The sequence below is a fragment of the Martes martes genome (assembly GCF_963455335.1).
Source record: "Martes martes genome assembly, chromosome: 18".
NCBI lineage: Eukaryota > Metazoa > Chordata > Mammalia > Carnivora > Mustelidae > Martes > Martes martes.
This window is the reverse complement of record NC_137906.1, coordinates 15,516,170-15,538,607: the sequence shown is the minus strand read 5'-3', so window position 1 is coordinate 15,538,607 and position 22,438 is coordinate 15,516,170. Positions and strand designations below refer to the sequence as shown.

At 59.8% G+C, this 22,438-nt stretch overlaps 1 protein-coding gene across 1 annotated transcript in view; it reads left to right on the top strand.

Moving 5' to 3' along the window:
• FAM20C (FAM20C golgi associated secretory pathway kinase) overlaps positions 1–22,438 on the top strand; it is a 37,088-nt gene that overhangs the window by 6,274 nt on the left and 8,376 nt on the right. Inside the window, exons 3-5 of the mRNA XM_080829834.1 lie at positions 5,035–5,113; positions 16,841–16,933; positions 17,624–17,739. Coding sequence (XP_080685960.1) covers positions 5,035–5,113; positions 16,841–16,933; positions 17,624–17,739 — 288 coding nt within the window. The remainder of the gene's footprint in view (positions 1–5,034; positions 5,114–16,840; positions 16,934–17,623; positions 17,740–22,438) is intronic.

The window sequence follows — 22,438 nt, the reverse complement described above, 5'->3', positions numbered from 1 at the left end:
GTCCTCTGGGAGGAAGGACACAGACCACCCTAGACGGACCCGAGGGAAGACAGCAGGCAAAGCAGGCAGAAGGTGGCAAATACCCGGGCCCCTTCTCAGTTTTCCCTCCGGCCGTCTGGTCCAAGATCAGGAACAAAAGCCCAGTCAAGGGTCCCGGGCACATGCTTTCTCCATCTCCAGCAGACAACAGCTGGGCTCGGCCGCGTGTGTTCCCATGGTGTTCCTTCTAGCTCCAGGGAGGGTGCTGGAGGCCCGCTGGGGCAGTGCTGTCTTTTCTCCGTTAAGTCAGTTTAATTATCATGATAAAAGTGAGCTGTCTCCAAGAGCTGGCCACACAGCAGTCTTGGGGGTGGCGGGGGGTGGGGGGCGGTGCAGTTACTTCTCCAGCACCCCGGGCGTGCATGTGAGGGACTGACGTCTGGTGGAGGCCTGACAAGGTCTCACAGCAGGCCGAGCAGGGGGACCCCAGCCTTCAGAGTCTCCTCCAGTCCCTGGCTCGTAGCAGTCCCCTGAAGGCCAGCCCCGGGGTGTCCCCCGATGATGGACAGATGGACACGCACCGTGCTGCTCTCTGAGGGCCCACGTCCCTCGATGCCCAGGGACAGGAGAAGGGGCTCTGCGTGGCACCCAGGGCTCTAGAACACCGTGGTTGGGGGAAGGCGTCTGGGGTGGGCAAGGAAGACCACGGCTAACCTAAGGGCTCCTGGCATCACGTCCCTCAGATCGAACCATCCTGGGCCTTAAGACAAGGCAGGGCTGTGAAAAAATTTGGACCACTTGCCTGGCCATGATCCCTGAGGACAGGCATGGCTCGCACTTCTCAGAGGAGGTGACAGAAGCCCCCATGGGCAGTGCCTTACACGTGGGTGTGTTTGCGTGGGCCACCAGTCTCTTAAGCAGATTTCTTTCCTTTAAAAGTCAGGAGGTGGCTCACCAAAACATGGGTTGGGGGTTCCTGATAGAAACAGGGAGCCTGATGGTGCTGACCCTGGCTTCCACGGGAAACCAGTTGCTGAGTGACCCAAGTGACTTGTCCCTGCCAGCACCGAGGTGTGCGATGCGGGATGAGATAAGGACAGAGCCCAGCGTCCCGTGTCTCCCAGTGCTCACACCTCCTTGGTGTGGTGCCATCGGGGTCCCCGGCCAGGATGGCACCCCTTTTCCTCTTGGGTCTGTCTCTCTCCTCCTGGGGCTGCTCTTGGTGCTTGGTTTACTCGAACCTTCCTAGGGGGACCCTAAGAAATGCAGTTCCCATTCTGGGTCTTCCGAGGGGAGCTATGTTCTGGGGAGAGACAGCAAACCCCCCGGTGTCCAGGTGTCTTAGTGCTCATGGCATACAAATATGCAAACATTAGCATATTTGTTCTGTTAGTGTGTGTGAGTGTGTATAACTACTGGTGTGTGTCATTAATGATCAGTAGTCCGTGCTAATTGACGCCATACATGAACGAGTAGCTGGCGGATACAGCTCTGGAGGGACAGCAGGATAGACAGAGCTGACATCCGTGGTCTGGATGGTGGGATGTGCCTGCAGGAGACAAGCAGGGGAGGGGGGAGCGTATACAATAGGCGCCCTCCGTGGGGCTTGAGGGAGCCAGACCCCCAGTTGGGTGCCCCTTGGGGGTGCTAGTGATTTGAGGACAGTGAGGCCCAGATTTGGGTGGGGCCGAGGAGATGGAGAGAAGGTGGCTGATGGGGCTTGTTTGGGGTGAGGGTCTTCTGGGGACATGGCCACTGGAGGCCTTAGCCCGTCCACGAGCCCACAGTGGGCTCACTGCTCAGTCAGGTGCCCCCCCAGGGCGGAGGTTGGCCAGGTTTCGACAGGCCTCTGTCCCCTGAGAAACATGGAGACCCAATCAGGTGAGGGGACGTCCACCGGTTTTCGCACGGGGCCCCTGCTGCCCACCTGGCTTCTCCCTGAAGTTGGCCTCTGCTCCCACGGCCTCTCTCCCCTACACGGGTGCAGGCCAGATTTCTCAAGTCTGGCTTCAGGAAGAAACCCCAAACTCACACCCTCCTTCTCAAGGGCTGGTTAGTGTCCAGGCTCTGCCACCGGGGCCCTTGGCCTTGACCCCTTCCTCAGGCCCATTGGCGACAGCAGAGCCAGGACACTCACTCCAAGCACAGGCCTGTGGGGGCATTTGCCTCCCACCCATCCCAGAGGAACACTTGGCCTTCACCATGACTGCTGGCCATTTGCATGTGGGTTTTGCCCGTACCTGATTTTCAAGTGGAATTCCAGGTGTCTCTCAGCTGTCAGCCCCAGCTTGGCAGAGTGAATAGTGGCCCCGTGTGGGAAGGCACATGTCCCCAGACAAGAAAAAGGTGGTGTCCAGGGCAGCTAGCAAAAGCCTGGTCTTTCCACAGTCCTTAGTCACCCGGAGATGCTAAGGCCCATTAATTTCTAGTTACTTGCTTGGTCCGTGGAGAGGAACTGGTAATGCAGCAGAAAACACAGGTCAGCAGGGCACTGAGATCTGCTTCCAGAACAAGAATGACTCAACCGACCAGATTTGCATAATAATTTATTATTCAAGAAAACCAGGATTGCAGGCCCTGGAGAGAGCTGGTGTGCTGTCCCCGACAGCACATGTGTGACCCCAGTTATTATATGGAAATGGGGACATCGAATGGGGCTTAATCAGGCCACTAATTTTCTTAATGATCACTTCTGTTTTCATCTTATTAAAAAACGTAATAAATGTTCATTGTTGAAATTTAGAAAGCACAGATAAGGGAAAAAAGGAAATTAGAACCCTCTGTGGTTCTGCCTGTCAGGGGGCGAGCACTGGGCTGGGGCTTCTTACCTGGGTGTCCAGATTTTCCCACGCGCTTACATACACACCTTCCAGAAAAGGCAACTCACACAGCACACACGCTTCCTAAGCTGCTCTGCTTAATAATAAGATAATGAGCAGTTTGCCACATCGTTCAAGAGTCTCTGATACCGTTATGAGGGCTACGTAGCATTCCCTCCGTGGGATTCCCCGTGCATTGTGCTTCTGCCCCCAGGGCTGCGCATTTTTACCTTATTTCCAATGTTCTGGAGCGAAGTGGAATTTGTCGGGGGAGGGGTTGTTTTCTGAGGCTGCAAGAGCCTCCCACAGACCCAAGTCACACACTGGTCTGGGGCAACGGTGCCCTCAGCTCCACCTGCTGGACCCCAAGACCAGGGCGCGTCCAAGGCAGCCAGGCTGTCCTGGCCACAGACATTGCAGAGGAAGGAATGAGCAAGTGGCTGGAGCCCAGGAGTAGGGCTGGGCCTTGGCCCTCCCAGAGGCCACGAGAGCCACCCAAGATGCTCAGGGAGCTCAGGACGCCTGGTCCTCCTTCACACTCCCGTGACAGTCTTGAACAGGCCATGGGCCCTGCCCCATGCCCCATTCTAGATGCTTCACGAGCATTACCCGCTTGCTGGCGGTAGCAGCCCCTCGAGGTAAATGTGATTGTCCCCCCAACCCCACCTCCTTGTGCTGCATATGGTCCACCTGTAGAACTGACAGATCAAGTCATGCATTGTCCTTATGTGTTTTGACATTCACCACGGCGCCATGAAGGGGGCTGGGCAGGCATCCCCCCAGTGTGGCTCTCCCAGCATGGCACCCCTCACTCATCACTACTCTCCTGGCCTCGATCTTACCTCCGTGCACGTTCCTCCCCATCCATCACTGCTCCAGCTGGAGTCCCAGAGTCAACCTAGGTTCCCCTCTTCCCTCCACACCCCTACTCCCACATGGTTCCTTGGACCCCCTGGTATTTCTTTAATTTTTCCATTTCCCCCATCTCTGCCATCCAAGCCACTGGTGTCCGCTCTGGCTGCCTTAGCCTGCTTCCCCCGGCTTCCGCCTTCCATCCTTGCAGCCAGCCGCCTCTGCGGTGGGGGATGGCATGGGCCTGGTTCCTGGCCGTTCTGCTGCCCAGCGCCGACCACTCCCTCCCTGTGGGAAGGACCCCCCTGAGAGCTGCTGTGCTCCCAGGCCCCTAGCCCACTTCCTTCCTACCCACTGGGCCGGGTGGACCTCACGAGCTTCCTCCAGGCTGTGAATGCGCCTGGCTCCCTCCTTCTTTAAATCCTGTGTGTTCGGGCCAGCCTCCCTCCTCGCTGAGAGCAGCGTAAGTGTCACCTCCCCAGAGAGGCCTTTCCGAGGGCCCCTCAAGCCTGCTGCCCTCTTGCACGGAAGCCTGAGGTCATCTCCATGTGTACACTTTACAGTCTGTCCTGCCACACGGGCGCAGACTCTGGTGGGGATACCTTGCCTGTCCCTTGTTCCTCTGGCAACAGTGGCACAGCTGGTGCCTGGCGTGGAGGCCACAGGCCGTGTGGCCCATTTCCCATGGTCTGGGACCCTCACCACGCGGAGATGGGGTGGGTGGGCCGCTCAGCTCCTGAGGGGGCCACAGGCCAGGCTCAGCCTCTCACGCCACAGCTCATGGAAACCCTCGAGTGTGCTCCTTCCTTCAGCTCCATCAGCATAAAGGAGAGCCACAGTCTGGGGAAGAGCAGGCATTTTCAGGAATTCTTTAGCCTCTGAGCTGGTGTGGCAGGTGAGAAGCCACCATGATGCTTCTGGAGCCGTCCACCCCCCAATAGCATCCAGGTGGAGCCCCCTGTGATGAGTGGGGTCTTCGGTCTCCTCAGACTAACCCCGCTCAGGCTTCCTGTAGAACCCCAGAAACTCAGACTGGGCAAGCAGTTGGGGGAGGGCAGGTGGGTGAGTAGGTCATGCAGGTGTCTGGGCGGGGGAGGTGTTGCTGGCGGGCACATGTACTTGGCCATCCTTCCCGGAAGCCGCCCTCTGGCTGTGGCTCAGACCGTCTGAGAGATTCTGCCCCAGCACCTGATGTCGGGTGGGAGTGTGTATCCGCATCATTGCAGGAAATCCCAAACTTCCCAGGCAGCATGGGGGCCCTCAGCCACACCCAGAGGCCCAGGTGGGGCCGTGGGACCAGAGTGGGAACTGGTCTCACTTGCCCACAGAGGGGGGAGTCTGAGTGTAGCAAGTGACCCCGTGTCTCTTTGCCTCTCCCTTGCAGCCATGAAGTCGGGGGGCACGCAGCTCAAACTCATCATGACATTCCAGAATTATGGGCAGGCGCTGTTCAAACCCATGAAGTAAGTGCTGGGGGCCAGTTGGGATGGGGGTGCCGGGTGCCCAGACGGGTCTGTGCTGGAGGGAGCGGCACCAGGTTTCTGGCGGAAAATGCGGCGCTTCCTCGCAGAGGTGTTGTGGACTGAACTGTGGGGGACTGCTCTGGGCTTTCTCCCCATCCAGGCAAGTGAGCAACCCAGGGGTCCGGCCCCCTCAGCCCCTCCTCTCCCTGGTGTCCCCAGTCCTCCCCCTCCCCACCTCCTCTCCCTGGTGTCCCCAGTCCTCCCCCTCCCCACCTTCATCAGATCCCCACCTTCATCCTACCCCGGTGAGCTTTAGTATTATAAACAAGGAACCCAAATATAGACACCAAAGAATGCTCCTAAAGAAGGTGACTTTGGCCTCTCCTGCATTGCTCAGGGATCAGGCGACTTTCTCTATAAAAGGCTCGCCGACAGGTATTTTAAGTCTTATAGGCCATATGGTCTGTGTCTTAGCTCCTTGGGTCTGCTATCCAAGCCCAGAAGCAGCCAAACAATGGCTATCTGTCAGTAAAGCTTTTTTTAATAAAACTAGCAGGAGCTGGATTGACCACCGCCCCCCCACCAACTGTAGTTTCCTGTTGCATAAAATAGAGACCATACTACCAAAATAATTAAGGCCCTCAGTGGCACATGAAAATCTGTTCCTGGTGGAGAAGGGGTATTTGAAAGCCAGGCTGCCCCAAGAAAATTCACGAGGAGCATCCATGTTCTTTTTTTTTTTTAAGATTTTATTTATTTATTTGACAGAGAGGTTACTAGTAGACAAAGAGAGAGAAAGAGAGGGAAGCAGGCTCCCTGCTGAGCAGAGAGCCCGATGCGGGGCTCGATCCCAGGACCCTGAGATCATGACCTGAGCCGAAGGCAGAGTACCCACTGAGCCACCCAGGTGCCCAGCATCCATGTTCTTGATGACCATCCTGATGATGCCAGGGCTTAGGTATCCCACTGGGGCCCAGGTTGCTCCACCGTCTCCTGGGAGCCCCAACAAAGCCATTTGTGCGCTGGCTAGAGGGAGTTCATTGCATTTAAAGTATGGGTTGCACTGTCGAGTGCCCACAAGGACCATGCAAGTTGTGTGAGTCTGCTGGCGGGGGTTGGTGGGGGGCGGCAATCGGCCAGGCACGGACTCCACCGGAAGGGGCAGCTGCCTGTGTTCACCAGATCTTGGCCATCTGTCCTGATATGCAATTTTCAGGATAAGCTCTCTTTTCATAATAATGGCTCTCTTTTTCTGCTTAACTTTCAAATTTCAAAAATGGTGGTAACTAATTGAGAAGCATCCCAAATGCCTTGGAGGCCACACAGAATACAACTGCTAGTGTGTAACTTGTGACTGAAGGTATGATTTGGGGTCCAGGGTGTTTCTGGGACTCTTGCTCCCTTTCCTTGGGACAGACGTCCTGCCAGGGTCTTCCCTGAGGATCCTGTCTGGGATTGGGGCTGCCTGGAGTCTGGAGCAGGTAGGGCTGAGAATGTCATTCACACAGGCAAGAGGAAGGAGAGCAGGACAGGTTGGAAGCCCAGGACTGCGGGGATCTGGGGCAGATGCCCCACGCCAGGGTGTGGTGAAGCCATTCCTGCTGCTGTCAGGGGTCCGTGAGCACAGGCACCTCCTTCCCTTTGTCCATGAAGAAAAGGAGGTTCCCATCTCCTCCAGGAGAACTGGTAGAGAAAAGGGAGCTGCGATGGGCTTGGAGGGCTGGATGCAGGAGTGTGGTCAACCAGCCCTCCTTAGGAGGGATGATTGGGGCGGGGTCCACACAACTGGAGGGTATGCAACCTAGGGCTGGGTGTGGGTTCCTCGTGGAACATTCTGGAAGGAGACGAGGCCTGGGACGGACATGGGCTCTTCGTGGAACTTTCCAGCTTCCTTGGGCTTCTTTGTGGTTTTGGTCCCACTGTTGAGGGGAGACCGTTGGGAGGCTGCAGCCTCTCACAGGGGAGCTGAGGCAGAAGGGCTGCTTCCGGGTTGCTCGATGCTCACATCCCCCAGTGGGATGACCTGTGTGGGCTACCAGTACCAGCGGTACTGGTAACGCTGCCAAGAGAGCAGCAGGGATGGTGTTCACGGGCGGCGGCAGCAGTTTCCAACAGGCCCTGCAGAGGCCGGTGCACCCCGTGTCTTCACGACTGGCCTAGGTTCTTACTGTAAGCTTCACACCTCCAGATTCCTGTGGAACAGGTGTGCTTTCCAGGGCTGAGGGCATGTGAGTGTGTCTTCTGCTCAGCATGTGTTACACAGGGTCTCCCAGCCCCGTGACGACTCTACCAGGGCCTCCCCACTCTTCTAGGCCTTTCTGTGGCCCTCACTCTCAAAGTTTCTCTGGCATGCATGTGCCACGGGTGTGGTGAGCACTGATATGGGGAGTGGCCGTGCCCCCCTTTGCTGCCACAGAGCCCCACAGAGGCTGCTGCAGCTCCAACAACATGGGTCAGATCCAGAGAGTCTGGATGGATGAACATGTGCCAGAGGATCTGAATACGATGAGCATGTTTTACTAAACAGACAGACCCCCCACACCCACACGGGGCCAGAATTAGCAGGAAATACTCAGTGGGCCTTAGGGCTGAAAGGTCATGCTAAAGTAGCTGCCAGGGACAGGCCTCTCTCTCTCCCCTTCTAGAACATCCGCCAGCCGAAAACCTGATATTAAACAGCTTAATATATCTCCTTGATGGCAAGGTGGTTGTTTTCTGCTGTGTGAGTGATGGGAAAATTACCCAGGATGGAAAGGCTAATTTTTGCTTCTGTGCCTTCATTTGGTGAGTCAGGGATCTGCTGTGTTCAGGAGGAAAAGGGAAAGCGTTCACCTTGTCTGGTGCTTTGCCTCCCCGAGGTTATCCCTGGAAATGGGAACTGGGGCCCCCAGGATATCGGACCCTGGTCCCGGGAACCTGGGTTAGCCAGCTGGCGCCTGAATGCAGCCTCGTGTGTCCTTGTAAGAGGGGAGCAGGGAGGTGGTGATGGGACTGCCCCGATAAAGCTCCGTACACAGTTGGGTGACGGGCTGATTTGTCCCAACACCCGCAGCTGGCCAGCTCCTGCCTCAGCCTATGAGTGGGGCCGAGTCTGTCCCTTAGAGTAGACAGTCAATGGCCAGAGCATTCCAGGGACAACAGTTACATGCAAAGGGCCTGGGGCACCAACACAGGCTCCCTCAAGTTCTGCCAACTCTCATCACAGTGGACAGATGGTGAGAAGTGGGACTTGGATGGCAGCAGGTGGGGGGGAAATCGTGATCCTGGGTGCGTTGGGGTGCCGTGGGGTGCCCTTAGGGTGAGCAGGAGTGATGTGAGCCACGTTGTTCCTGGTGATCAGGGAGGAGACACTGGTGGGTCGTGCTTGTGGACATGCTCTGGATGGGATCCCCTTAGGCAGGAGGTCCCTGGGGGCTGGGGGTCACCCAAGCAGCCACACTAGGTCCTCATCTGGGGAGGGTGTTGGTGGGGAGCCCTGGTGAGCAGGGGGCCTGGCACACGCAAGCCATGGCCGACTGCCGTGTGCGCTAGCACGGACACACGTGTTTCCCGTTGAGGGTGCTTGCCCGGACACCTGCATATGGGCTTCCTGGGAGCTCCTCCAGGGTGTTCCCTTCTGTCCTGCAGGGTTTGGCGGGCAGTGCTGTTCCCTGATACACACAAAGTTTAGGTGTGGCCCTCCTCTGTCTGGGCCTCAGTTTCCCATCTGCAGGGATCTCAGGGGGCCCCTAGCTCTGCCTAAGATGCCTGAAACAGCTGTGTGACAGCTATCTGTGCCCCGAGCAGTCCCCCAGGGGCCCCTCCCCCAGACTCCGACCCGACAGTTGGCTGTTGCTTCTGTTCTGGCTCTACGTTTGCCTGGTCTCAGTCCTCGTGCTTGCCGTGTGGCACCCACTGACTGGGCCAGCGTTCAGCCCCCCACCCCTCCTGGGACTGCACACCTCCTTCCCTCTCTGTCAGCCCGGAGGTGTGGCGGTGGCGGCGGCAGCAGCGGGGGGGAAGGACCACGGGTCCTCGCTGCTCCCCGAGGCATCTCCCCTGAGCTGCCTCCCCTGCCACGCTGCTCCGAGGGGGCTGTGGGCGCACCTGCTTCCGGCCAGCCTGGAGAGGGCACGCAGGACAGGCAGACCCCTCTCCACCAGCTGTTCTCAAGCGTCAGTGGAGAGAATGGGGTCCAGCCCACACCCCACACAGCCTCCCATGTCAGAGCCTTTCTGGGGCGCCATGGGGCTGATTCAGGCCCGTGGACCCAAGTGCACAGCCTGAACCAGGCCTCCCGCTTGCACGCTGAGACCTCTCTGACTGGCTGGGATCTGGGGGGGGGGGGGACGGGGACACTTTGCAGGCTGTCATGAAGGTGGAGGGAGTGACTCCGCACACACAGCTTAGCTCATAGTAGGAGCTGGATACGGTTGGCTTTGCCTCCCCCGCAGGCTTCGGTAAAAAGCTGCCAATTTACTCTATTTTTAACCAAGCCCAAGCTTTCTGTTTTCCCACAACTTAAAGAACACTGAGATGTTAATAGTGACGGGGGAACTGGGCGGGGGTGGGGAGCATGCTTGTAAAGGAGGAAGGGAGGGGTTCTGCTGTGTTGAGGACGAACTTGGGTGTGGAAGTCACAGCTCTTGGGAGCCAGGACCTTTCTGGGGCCTGGGGGACTGTTCCTGCAGCCAGACCTCCAAGCCTGCACACAGCCTCCCCAAGTCCCCAAGGGAGCCAGGCACCGACTGGCTCCGGGCCCCTGGGGCAGTCCCAGTACCTGGAGCCAGAGCCGTGTCTGACCTTGGCGGCGGGGGGGGGGGGCGGGGGGGGTCCCTGAAGAAAGAACCCAGCACCGGCCATTTCTACCTGTGTGATTCTGCACCTGCCTTTTTCCCTTTGCTGACCTCAGACTTTCTTGTCATTAAAATGGGGACAGGAATGGGAGCCTGGGGGGACTCGCATGCTACTTACTGGATTCCGCCTCTCTTTAGCTTCTGGGAAAACAGAGGCACCTTCTCCCCAAATGTTCTGCGTCAGTTCCTTAAAGTCTCAGAAATGTCGCAGGGATGGCATGACCAGATCTGAGGAAACGGACCAGATTTCATAACCGTTCCGAGGTTGCTAAATCCCGTGTGCTTCCTGCTGCTTCGGGGCTGCCAAAGGTTCCGTATCAGTTCCCTGTGCTTCTGCGGCAGGTTACCGCAAATGCAGGGGCGTGAAGCCACGTGATCGGTCCTCCTGCAGGCTTGGAGGTCACAAACCTCAACGGGATCTGCCAGCTGTGTTCCTTCTGGAGGCTCTGGGAGACTGTGTGTTTCCTTGCAAAGGAAGGCAGGCAGCCTCTTGAAGCTGGAGGAGGGGAGGAAACGGAGTGTCTCCCAGAGCCTCTCTTCGAAGCCACTGTTGTGGCCTCTTCAGCCATTAGACCTCCCTCTGCTTCCTTCTTATAAGGACCCTCCAGATGACATTACCCCAGCCCCCACCCTAGATGGTACAGGATTGTCTCCCCATCTCTAGATCCTGGACGTAATTCCATCTGCAAAATTCCTTCTGCCCTTTAAGGAAATTCAGACCAGAGATTTCCTGGGAGAGTCCAACATAGCAGTCATTCTCACTCAAGTATAAAAATGCATGATCAGCTTTATGGTGCTTCCTTCCCAGCAAAGGGACGGAGTTTGGGTGTGGTCAGCTCTAGAGACAGGGAGAGAAGGAACGTGGGAGTGTGGGAGGCCCTCAAAACTGGCCCTGAGCAGTCCCTTGCCAGGTTTAGCAGGCCTGGTGTAGGGTGCTCTGAGTACCCTTGGGAGCTGCCTCCACTGCCTGCTTTCTCACGGCCCGTGGGGCCCAGTGCGCTCGTCTGCCCGGCTCGTCTGCCCTGCTGGAGGTGTGAGGTTTCGGGAACTTCCTAGAGAGCAGGACCGAAACCTTCCTGGGATCCAGGCCTCCTGAATTCACCAGGCTCCGCCCGTCTTTCCGCCCTGACCCTCCGTCGCTGCTGCCAAGCTTTTCCCTGAAACCGTGCGCTTGGCTGTGGTTTGTGCCTGATTCCTCAGCCGCTGTTTTCCAAGGAAAGTGAGTGTACACTTTTCCATTTCCCCGCTGCTCAGGCCTGCCCAAGGCTCGGGCGGAGTGGGGGTAGGGGGGGCTCACTCTGACCTCAGCAGCTATCAGGGTGGGGGGATGGCTCCCAGGTTCTGACTGCTCCGTGTGTGGGGGCAGTGACCCCCAGAAGGGTGACCAGACGGGGAGGCTCCTCCTGCCCCTGGGCCCGTTGGAGAGGCTGCCGCCCGCCCCACCCCGGCCCTCTCAGTCCGCAGGAAAGGACGGCAACTTGCTGGCTCTGTGCTCCCAGGTACCCAGTGTTCTAGGAAACACTCGTCCTCAGCCGGGTCTCCCCACCCCTCGCCAGGGCAGGCACACGCTCTGGGTGCCCAGCCAACCCCGGGGTGTCTGATAGCATCTTCTTTCCACATTTCCATGCCCCACACCCCAGGAAGAAGCCCAGTGCCCCAGGCAGGCCACGCCCTTCATCTGCCCTGCACTGCGGCTGGCTTCCTCCGCGACACCTGGAGGAAGGAGAGGCTGCCGGGTAACTGGGTTCAGCTGAGTGCAGTCTCCCGCCCCGTGCAGCGAGCTCAGTACTTTTCCAAAGGGTTTTCCCTAAAAGGCCAGTCGGCCGCAGCCCCTTCAGCTCTCCAGCACCGCCCGGGATGTGGCAGGAAGCGGGCGGACCTCGCCACCGAGGGCACCATGTCCCATCTCCTCCCGGTCCCCGCTCCGCACAGATGCCCCCATGCTGTCCACTGCTCCGTGGCCCGGGCCTGAGAAGAGTCCCCGTGCCCCCTGCCCCATGCCCCCAGCTCTCAGACCCCCCAAGGTCTCCTCTCTGGCTGGTAGGGGCTCCCTGCAGGAGTTCTGCTGATGGCTCGGCACCCGACCATGCAGGTGGCAACCAGCTGGGTGGAACCCGCGCGCCTCCCTCTGTCGCCGGGGGTGCAGAGCTGGCGGATTTCCGCTCCCCTTGTTCATCTGGGCATGGACGCTCAGCAGGAAGACGAGCAGGGAGCCAGCCTCGTCCTCCCTGAGCGCCTCACCTGCCCGTCCCGGGCCTCTTCTGGCCATTGTTCCTACTTCAAGCTCCCCGGTGTGTGGGAGTCCTGACCACTCTGAGGACAGGAGCGGGGTCCGCTGGCCACGCCCAGAGTACGGAACCCCCTCCCAGGCTGGGGAAGCTGAGGGTCGGGGCTGAGCACAGCCCCTCAGCACCCCCGGTGGCCTTGGGGAGCCGGGTCCGCATGGTGCCGACCTAGCCCTTTGCTCTGGCCCATAGGCACCGTGTCTGCAACAAGCCAGCGGGGAGGCCCACGCGGGAGCCGACCCTCCCCTTCAGGTGTCTCCTGAGCTCCCTGCTCCACCCTTACCAGCACTGGTTAAGCGGGGCCCCTTCCCAAGTTGCTCACAGCCTGAAGGAGCATTAAAACCACTCACAGATGTGTCACACATCTGGAGGCGTGCCCAGAGAACACAGAGGCCCCGGGAGCACCTCGGAGCCTCCAGGAGTGGAGACGGGCACTGAGCGCACAAAGAGCACTTCATCTCCACTTCTCCACCCTTCCAAGTCGTTCTGGGGAGGGGCATTGGGAAGCTAAGAGGGCCAAGCCGAGGCCTGTGTGTGGCCTCGGGGCGGGGGACAGAGCTGCTCCTGGTGTGAACAGCTGGGGCGCAGAGGTCGCTGGAAAGCCCTGAGGTGGGAGACGTGAGGGCGCCAGGAACTGTTCTGGAACCTGGTCACAGAGCCTCTGGGCTTGGCTCTTCCCAGAGCGGCAGGGCCCAGAGCCACCTGCTTTCCAGGTGTGTGACCTGATCAGAGGGGTGGGCTGGCGGGAGGGAGAAGGAAGCAAAAGCCCGAGTTGGCAAAGAGAAGTGCTCCCTCGTTAGCCTCATGGCTAACACCACTGCACGTGGTGCTGGTGGTGGTGATGATCGTGATGAGGGTAGAAACTGAAGACGTGGGGGTGGGGAGAGCTCGGGGCCGCAGACCGATTTGTGCCCATTCCCTGTCCTTCCTCTGCCCGTTCCTTTGTTTATCGTCCGCCTGTGCTGAAGCAGGCACGGGACCGGGCACTCCTGCCCCAGGCCCTGCAGACAGTAATCTAAGGTAGCAGTGCCCTGTTCTTCAGCAGAAGGCCCCAGCCGGGGAAGCCCTGCCGGGCTGCCCGGGGAGAGCCCTCGGGGGCTGAGGCCGATCTTGGGGAGCATGGGGGAAGCAAGTCCAGGTGCAGAGCCCCGCACAGGCAAAGGTGCCGAGGTGGAGAAGTCCTGGCTGCTGGGTCTGGGAGAGGTTTGTTGATGCTGGAGGCGGCAGGGGTGAGGAGAGAGGAGGGCAGAGCTGAGGAGGGGGCCGGGAGGTGTCTGGTGGCAATAGTCGGCGTAGGGAGTAGGCACCAAGGAGATGGGGAGATGAGGCGTGTGTTGGGGTGAGCCTGGCCAGCACCCTGGGGCTGCCGGCTTCCCCCACCCCCACCACCTCAGGGCTGCTCCCTCTGCTTCCCTCCTGCAGGGGCCCCCGGCTCTCGCTTGGGCCCGCAGCCCTTGGCAGGCTGATCTGGCCAAGAGGCCGTGGGGCTGAGCACCCAGGAGCCAAGGTGCGGCCACAGTGCGCGGTGGGGCTGCCCCCAAAGGCCCGCCTGCCTCTAGGCTGGGAGGGGGGCAGGGGGCGGTAGGATGGGCCAGTCCTGTTCCTCTGGCTTGAGCCTGGAGTCTCTTCCCCCACAAGGAAACGGAAAGATGGATTCCCGCCCCCAGAGGCTTCTTCATGGGAGGCTGGCTGTGCCGGAGAAAAGGCAGTGGACGGGGTCCTGCTTCTCTCTGAGACCCTTCTAACGGCCTGCGCAGGTGAGGGGGGCCCGCACGTGTGTGTGCACGTGTGTGTGCACGTGTGCGCATGTGGCCTGCGGCAGGCCCCACCCACAGTGATCCTCAGCGTCATCACTGAGCCCGCCGCTCCCTGGGTCTCAGTGGCCCACCTATGAGGATAAGGCTCTGGGGGCCCTACTGGTGTGTGCCCGGCTGGGCCTGAGGACCCCAGTTACTAGTGTGCGTGTCCCCACGCTGACAGCTGGCAGTGGACCTCCACCCACAGAGCCCCGAGAAGCAGCTGTTCCCACTCCCCCATTAGGGTATAGCGCTGGGCCTGGGGACATGCCTCTTCTGTGGGGCAGCTGGGGGACTGGGGATGTGGATGCCCGGTGCCCTGTGGGGCCACCCAGGCACAGGTAGGGAGAGGCCTCTGAAAGGACAGAACTATTCCAGAGGGCCTTCCTGGAGGCGGTGGCCACAGATTGACCTGGCTGAGAAGGTGGAGGGAGGAATGCCCTACCTGCAGAGCAGGCAGAGCCACATCCGGCCAGGGAACCCCCGGGGTCAGGTGCATGCACATGGCCCTGGAGAGGCCAAGCAGAGAAGGATCTGGGCCCAGCATCCTACTCAGATGAAGACAGACACATACAGAGGGACAGAGGCACTAGAGAGGCCTCATCTGCTCGAGCCGCCTGCCCAGGACAGCGGCCAGAGCCAGGCCAGCCTCTTTGCATTCAGTCAGAACGGAGCACACACTTGGGCACATTTCAAGTCCCCTGTGGCTGCATGTGAGATGGAGAACATGCCCGTCCCCACGGAACATGCTTGGACAGCGCCGGGCAGGGGCCGGGGACAGAGGCCGCATCAAGAAGCAGGCTCAGCCCCCGGACAGGGTGAGGACAGCTGGCCCACAAGGTGGGGAGGTCTGTGCTGCCCAGCAAGGCCAGTCACAGGGCCTGAGTGGGCATCATTCAAGCCCCCATCTTGTGGGCTGCATCCCATGTGAGGCCCTTGGTTGTCCCCATCCTGTGTTTGCAGAGCGGGGAGGGTCCCTGGCATTTGGTAAATCCTTACCAGGTCGAGGCTGAGCTCCATCCCTGGCCCAGCCTGGAAGGTGCCTCCTGTGGACATTGCCCTCACAGGTGCAGGCAGGGGCACAGAACACACCTGGATTTTGTGCTGGGGGCATGTTTGCCCTGACACGATTTTGCACGTTCCCGGATTGCTGAGGTCCAGCACTAGCTGTGGCCATGGGTCCCTGCTGCCCAGGTGTCTGCTAAGTACCTGTGTTTACAGAATGATGTTACCCCTTCCAGAGAGTCCTGTCCGGTGGCCAGGGCAGAGGGCCACGTGTTAATCCTGGGGGAGGGGCTGTCTGCAGCTCACTGTGGGGCATAGATGTCAGACTCAAGGGGGTCCTAGAATTCCTTTGTCTTCTGAGAGGGAGACCTGGAGGTGGGGAGGTCGTGGGCTGTGCCAGGGCTGCACACAGAGCCAGCCTGAGGAGACACGGCTGTGCTCACGGCCCCCGCCCCCAACATGCTGCAGGGGTGTGGGGCAGCAGCGGAGGCTGGGCTCTGGGTTTGTGGTGGGCCATCGTGGGCTGGAGCACAGCGTTGCTCTAGACAGAGCCTTCCTGTCTGCTTGCCAGTCCAGGAGGGTCCAGGATGAGCCTGGACATCTTTGCTGTGGCATCAGGAAAAGTAGTGGGAAGGAGTTTGCCTTTGAGCAGGAGCCGGAAATGGGGCCAACCAGCAGTTCTCGAAAGTTTAGTGTGATAATGTGGTTCGAACAAAATGGGTTACTGTAGTCAGTATATAGCTGCAGGCCTTGTCAAGGCCTTTACGGTGCTACTGGGCACTGTTGAGGCTCCAGAGGGTGCTCCAGTATGCATGTTACCCAAACTCCAACCTCTCTGAGGACTCCTTTTGTGCTACAGGTCCCTGGGCAGATGGGACACCCAGTTGGGAATGCTGACTTAGCCACTGGGAGACACGCAGGGAAGACGGTTCCAGGAAGGTAGAACAGTTGAGCAAAGGCAGTGGGTGTGGGAGAGCAGGAGACAGGAGAGATGGTGCTCCCTCAAGCTCAGGGGAAGGGGAAGGGGCAGAGGGAGCTGACTGTGGTCCTAACCAGCGGGGGCCCTGATGGAACTTTGGAAAATGGATCACCTCCTGTAGGCTCAGAAGTGGCCCCAAGAGAGCCTCCCTCGCACCCTCGCAGGGGGGCGCTGTCTGGGCAGGTGGGCTGCTAGATGGCTGAGGGTGGGCCGAGGGAGCATCTGTGTAGCCTGAACCTGGCCCCTAGCTCACGCCCCAGGAAAGTCTGCTCATTCTGTGTGGGGTGGTTCCTGGCTGCCCCTGCTCCCGGGGCTCGGGAGCCAGGGGCTACCTTCAGCCTCCGCCTTCCTGGAGAGCCTGCGTCTGGCTGGCGGTGGGGAGCTGGTGGGTGGGGGGCTGTGCAGTGTTCAGTAGCCCGTTCCTCCCTAAGGGAAAGCCTGGCCGGAAGAGTTGGCCCATCCCCATCCCGGGGTACAGCCACTTCCTCACTGGCTGATTTCAAGCTGGTGTGGGGGACACGCGTCCCCTCACTCTATGCTGTTGGCACCTGCAGAGGCAAAAGCTGTCGGCGGCCCCAAGAGCACTCAGTAGGGTGTCGTAAAGTAAGCGGGAGGTGATGACGTTTCAACGTTTATTGCTTTTTTAGGCTGACTTACGTAGTTGTGCATTTATACAAGTTGGTCTTCAAGGATGACTTGGACCGGGGGCTCGCCGCACTCTTGGAAGCATGACAGCCTGTTTTCGCTGGCCGGCACAAGCCACCAGAACCCGCCTGCTGGAGGGTTTTGACAGTGATCAACCTTTTGTTTCGTCCCGTTTTCTCTAGGCAAACGAGGGAGCAGGAGACACCTCCTGACTTCTTTTATTTCTCGGACTATGAGAGGCACAACGCAGAGATCGCTGCCTTCCACCTGGACAGGTAAGACCTCCTGCCTGCGCCCTGGGTCTGAGCGCCGTATGTGGGGGGGCCATCCCCCCAACACCCCGCTGGGAGGGTGCTGTCATTACCCCATCGTGCAGAGTAGAAACTGAGGCAGGCCGTGCTGGTAACCATTCCCCTGCAGCACAGAGGTAGGGTCTGCCCTGTGATGGCCTAACCCAGACAGTCATGCTGTGCGCCCCACACCAAGGCAGTGCTGGGCAGGGGAGGACCCAGAGCAGCCAGTGACCTGGGCAGGCAGGGAGAGAGGGGAAGAGTACGAGTGCTGGGAGTTTTAAGGCAGGGTGTTTCGGGTTGTAAGCCCTGGGGCCACGTGAGACCAGGGGACATGAGTCTCGCACCTGCTCCCCCCCATCACCCGTCTCCTAGGACAGCCCTCCCAGGCCGCATGTGAATGCCCTTTCGGTGTCCACACCGCCTCTCACTGCTGGGGAGCTGGGCAGGGGGTGGTGGGTGGCCGTGTCATGAGCCTCTCAGCGGCCCCCCTGCCTGCCCAGGGCTGTGCACCCTCCAGGGGCGGTCATGGGCCTGGCTCCAGGGTCAGTTCCAGAGCCAAGGGGGTGGGGGACCCCACCTCGGAACGCAGAGAAAGGGCTTTTCATTCCGCACCAGCCTGGAGCTGGCCGGGGCACGGAGGTGAGACCCTCTCTCCCGTCCCTTTCCCGCCAGGATCCTGGACTTCCGCCGGGTCCCGCCCGTGGCCGGCAGGATGGTCAACATGACGAAGGAGATCCGGGATGTGACGAGGGACAAGAAGCTGTGGCGGACCTTCTTCGTCTCCCCAGGTCAGCTGCCCCTCGCCAGGCTCCCACGCACGTCACCACCAGCCGGCTTCCCTTTCCAAGGTGGAGAGAGAGAGACTGGGAAGAATTCTTGTGAGATCCAGCCCGCGTCCTGACCCCGCGCGGGGTGCCCCCCTGGGGGCTGGGCCACGCCACAGGACCCCGGGCCGCGTCGCCACTCCTTGTCAGCCATTTCTGCAGGTTCTAGCGCACGCTTTCTGGAGATGTTGCTCAGTGTTCAGAAGTTAAGATAAAACGTGACCATGTCCCCACACCCACCCCCGGGTTACCCGTCACCGGCGTCCTTCCACAGGAGACGGCCGCTCTCCGGCTCTATCTTGGACCAGTTCGGAGGCTCACTGAGGGACTGGTGTAGGGCCCGCTTGTAGCTGCCAAGAGCACGTCGTGCCTGTGGCCACTCAGGCCGGAGAGCGTCCCCGCAGCCAGAAACGAGCCCATTCCGTGTGGGTGGCCCCCAGACCCCACGGATGGGACCCACCCGGAGGTCCCACACACAGGGCGCCCTGGGCACTGTGTCATCCCACGGCGGGCAGGCTCTGGGCCATGCTACCACAGCAAAGGGACACGCGCGTTAGTGAGCGCCGGCTGCATACCAGGCTCTACCACGTACCTGCTAGAGGGTTCCTCATTCGATTCCTAGGCAGGAGTGCGGGGGAAGACTGTCTCCTCGTCCCCACTTCTGCGTGATTCTATAGAGGCATGACTGACACGCCGTCACTAGTAGCCAAGGGCAGAGTTCCGTGAGTTTCGATGAGCAGAGAAGCCGTGCACTGGTCCATCCTCCCCGGTCCTGTCCTGCCCCGTCTCCCCAACGATGCGGTCTGTTCCCTGTCTCTGAGGGCTACTTGGCCTTTCCTACAGTTGTGCACAAGTGGGGGTGGCACACGGGTGTAACTTTGTCTCCCGGTGCCCGACGGCACCATGTTGAGAGTCCCCCCTGTCGTTGCATGGTGTCCCGCGTGCTCGTCGGAGTCCTGTTGTTGTGGACGGACACACCGTGTTGGCTTATCCCGTCATCTGCCGATGGGCCCCGGACACAGGGGACTCAGTGAGGGGAGGAGCTGGAGTCTGAGTGTCAAGAAAGACAAACAAACCAAGAAGCTTCTCTATCTTGCTTTCTTGGTGCAGAGGGAGCTCCCCTTGAGGACCTGCCTCGGGTCCGGAGGTGCTCGCCTGGGCACGTGGCAGCCTCGCTGGGGGCTCGCAGAAAGGGGCTGTGCACCTGGCAGCGTCCAGAACCCCACGACTGATGTCCCACAGGGGCGGCTGAAGGCTCGTGGATTCCTTTTTAGACATAAACCACGGAGCTGGTTCTCAGTCTGAGCAGGTGACGGCACGGGCCTGTCCCACTCCAGTGGTGTGCCATTCCATGCACCGTAGCTGTCATGTTCCCAGGTGCCACACGGCAATCGCGGGGATGCGTGGTTTTCTCTAAAGCAGCAGAGTGGCAGGAGCGAGCTTTGACCCCGTTCTAGAAAACGAAGTCTGTTCAGACTCACTGGTAGCCTTGGTGCTTTGCCTGCCCTTCTAGAACCCTCCATTGCCACATTGCCACAGAGCTTTGCTCGAGAGCCAGGTGCATGTTGGAGACGTTAATCGGCGGTGGACATCCCCTCCACCTCCAGGGGCCCGAGTGGTTCTGTCTGGGGTCAGTCAGGAAAGGGGGACGTGCCAGCAGCCGGCAGGGGAGCTTGGCGCCGGCCGGGAGCTAGATGGGCATGTGTGAGGTGGAGACGGCTTGACCCTCAGGCCTCACGGGTGGAGGGTTCTGGTGCAGAGTCACCTGCTTGCTGGGTCCTTCCATGGCCCGTCTTCCCCCGAGGTCTCAGGTGTTGGAGGAGCTGGCCTTGGGGTGCAGGGAAGGCAGGTTTTCCCAGCCGACCGCCTCAACTGTCGTCACGAGATGAAAAGGGGCTCATACTCCTTCCTCCTGCTTGCCCACTTCTGCCTAAGTGCAGGGCTGAGCCAATGACCGCCCCCCTGCGCCAGCTTCTGACTCGCTTGCTAGACTGGCGTCCACCCGGTCACCATATTCAACACTCGGCCCATGAGCATGTGCTGCTGGGGCCCTCGATCATCAGGTGGGGACACTGAGGCACGAGGAGGGGAAGCCCCACACCAAGGTCGTACCCCTGGGAAGCCCTGGGGGCCCCTGCCCTGGCCGTTCCTTTAGAACAAGGCTTGGCTCTCCGGTGAGGACACTGTGCCCTCACGATGTGCCTTTCTCTCCAAGCGTTAACCCGTCTCATAGCAGCTTCTGCCCTTAGATGGCAGAGCCCAGGGCTCCAGCCCAGGGGATCAGATAAAGGTTTCCCTCCTGAATGAGGAGCCGCTGCCTGGCCTGAGGCTTATGGTGCGTCAGTGGGACGTGAACAAATGTGTCAACACAGGCGAGCTCGTAGACAGGTCCGTCCCACGTTGTCCTGCTGCTCTGGTTCTGGGATCGCGAGGTCCCAGGGAGGCAGAGAGGTCGGTGATGCAGGCGGGGGCTCACTGTGCGCAGGCAACACGGTAGGAGCCCCTGGGCTGCCTTCCCGTGTCCTCCAGATGGCTGCTCACCAAACACAGAGACCCTGCATGGTCCAAAAAGAAGACCCCTCATCTGGGAAGCTGGCCGTTTGCACCGCTGGGAAGGGGCCTGAGTGTGGTGCCCGCCATTCTGACTGCCGTGTCCCTACACACTCCAGGCTCTTGAGGGCTCCCCCACCCACCGCAAACACACAGTCACTGACCACCAGGACGTGAACCTTACCACTGTGTGCACACCAGTGCCATGGCGTCCTGGACCAGTAGGGGACACCTGGCCAGGCGTCTGGCAACAAATCAGCAAACTGGGCAAGAGATGCACGCTTCATAAATGACCTACGCTCCCTGCGATCTGAGTCCCGTACCGTAACGTTCACCCTCTTTTTGCAGCAACTAAACAACCAAGGAATTTTATTCTTGTTTTTTTTTAAGTAACGTGCCCATACCACGTGGTTAAATTGAGTTACATTTGCTCTGCTTTATTTTTTTATGAAGTTCATCATTTTGGAGGGTGCAGTTCTGTGGCTTCTAGTGCATTCGTGACGTGCCACGTCAGCACCCACTCCAGAATGTTCTGTTCACCCCTGTTTGCCATAACCCCTCCCGCCCCCCCATCCCTGAGCCCCCAGGGTTTCTGTGTGCCTTTGCCTGTCTGGACGTTTCACACACACAATGCGACAGCGTGTGGCTTCTGTCACCGAGTGTCACGTTCGCATGGTTTGTCCCTGGTGGAGGCTTCCTCCTGGGTGAACAGTGCACCCCGTTCTATGGAGGGACAGCCCCGGGGGGACATGCGGGTTCTGTGCACTCCCCGGCCCGTGGGAACAGAGCCGCCAGGCCCTCAGTGCCGGGTGCTGCATGCACGCGTGCTCACTTCCCTCGAGGGCGGCATTGCTCTGTCGTGGGTCCTTCCACGCCAGCTTTCAGACAGGCCACCAGCCCGGCTTCCACAGCATCCACACGGTGTCCAGCCCAGTGGCACTGAAGCAGCTCCCGTGTCCCCACGCCCTCAGTGATACCCCTTAGTGTCTGTTCTTCCGACTGAAACTGGCTGGGGGCGTAGGAAACGGGGTCTCACTGTGGTCCCAAGACGGGGAGCCTCTTTCTCATGTCCGTGTTGGCCGTTTCTGTAGTTTCTTTGGGGGAAAATCTGCGGAACTCCTTGGCCCATTTACAAGTGGGGCTATTTATCTTAGTGGGTCGTAGGAGTTCTTCGTGTGGGCTGTGTGCTAGACCCTTGTCAGAGCTGAGACTGGCAAGCGTTCTCTCCTGCCAGGAGCGTTGTACTTTTTTCATGGGGAGAATGCCTCTTTTAAGCCACGAGCATGGACTCTAGAATTTTGGTAGGTGCCAATCCGAGATCCTAGTGCCAGCTCCCCCAGCTGTGTGGCCTCGGGCAGGTCAGCCCCCCTCTCTGGGCCTCAGCGTTCGTACCATAGGCAGCACTGATTTGTGAGATCCGGTGGGAGAAAGTCAGTGAGCCTGGCTGGTCAGTGGACGGTGTGGACAGGGCCTGGCCCATTGGGTGGATGGTGTGGACAGGGGCCTATCGGACAGATAGTGTAGACGGGGGCCCAGCCCATTGGGTGGACAGTGTGGACAGGGGCCCAGGCCATTGGGCAGACAGTGTGGATGGGGGCCCAGCCCAGCATGGATGGTGTGGATAGAGGCCCATTGGACAGATGGTGTAGACCAGGGCCCATCAGATGGACAGTGTGGACGGGGGCCCATTGCACAGATGGTGTGAATGGGGGCCCGTTGGGTAGACAATATGGATGGGGGCCCGGCCTGTCAGGCAGACAGTGTGGACGGGCCCAGTCTGTCAGGCAGATGGTGTGGACAGGGGCCCGTTGGGCGGACGGTGTGGATGGAGGTCTGGCCCGGATGGACGGTGTGGAGGGGGGCCTGTGGGGTGGATGGTTGGACGTGGCCCATGGGGTGGACGGTGTGGACGGGAGCCCATGGATGGACGCCTGTGGAACGGATGTCCGTGGGACAGATGGTGTGGACATGGCCCATGGGACGGATGCTGTGGACGGGGGCCCATGGGATGGACAGTGTGGATGTGGCCCGTGGGACAGACAGTGTGGACTGGAGCCTGTGGGACAGATGGTATGGAGAGAGGTCTAGCCTAGGATGGATGGTACGGATGGGA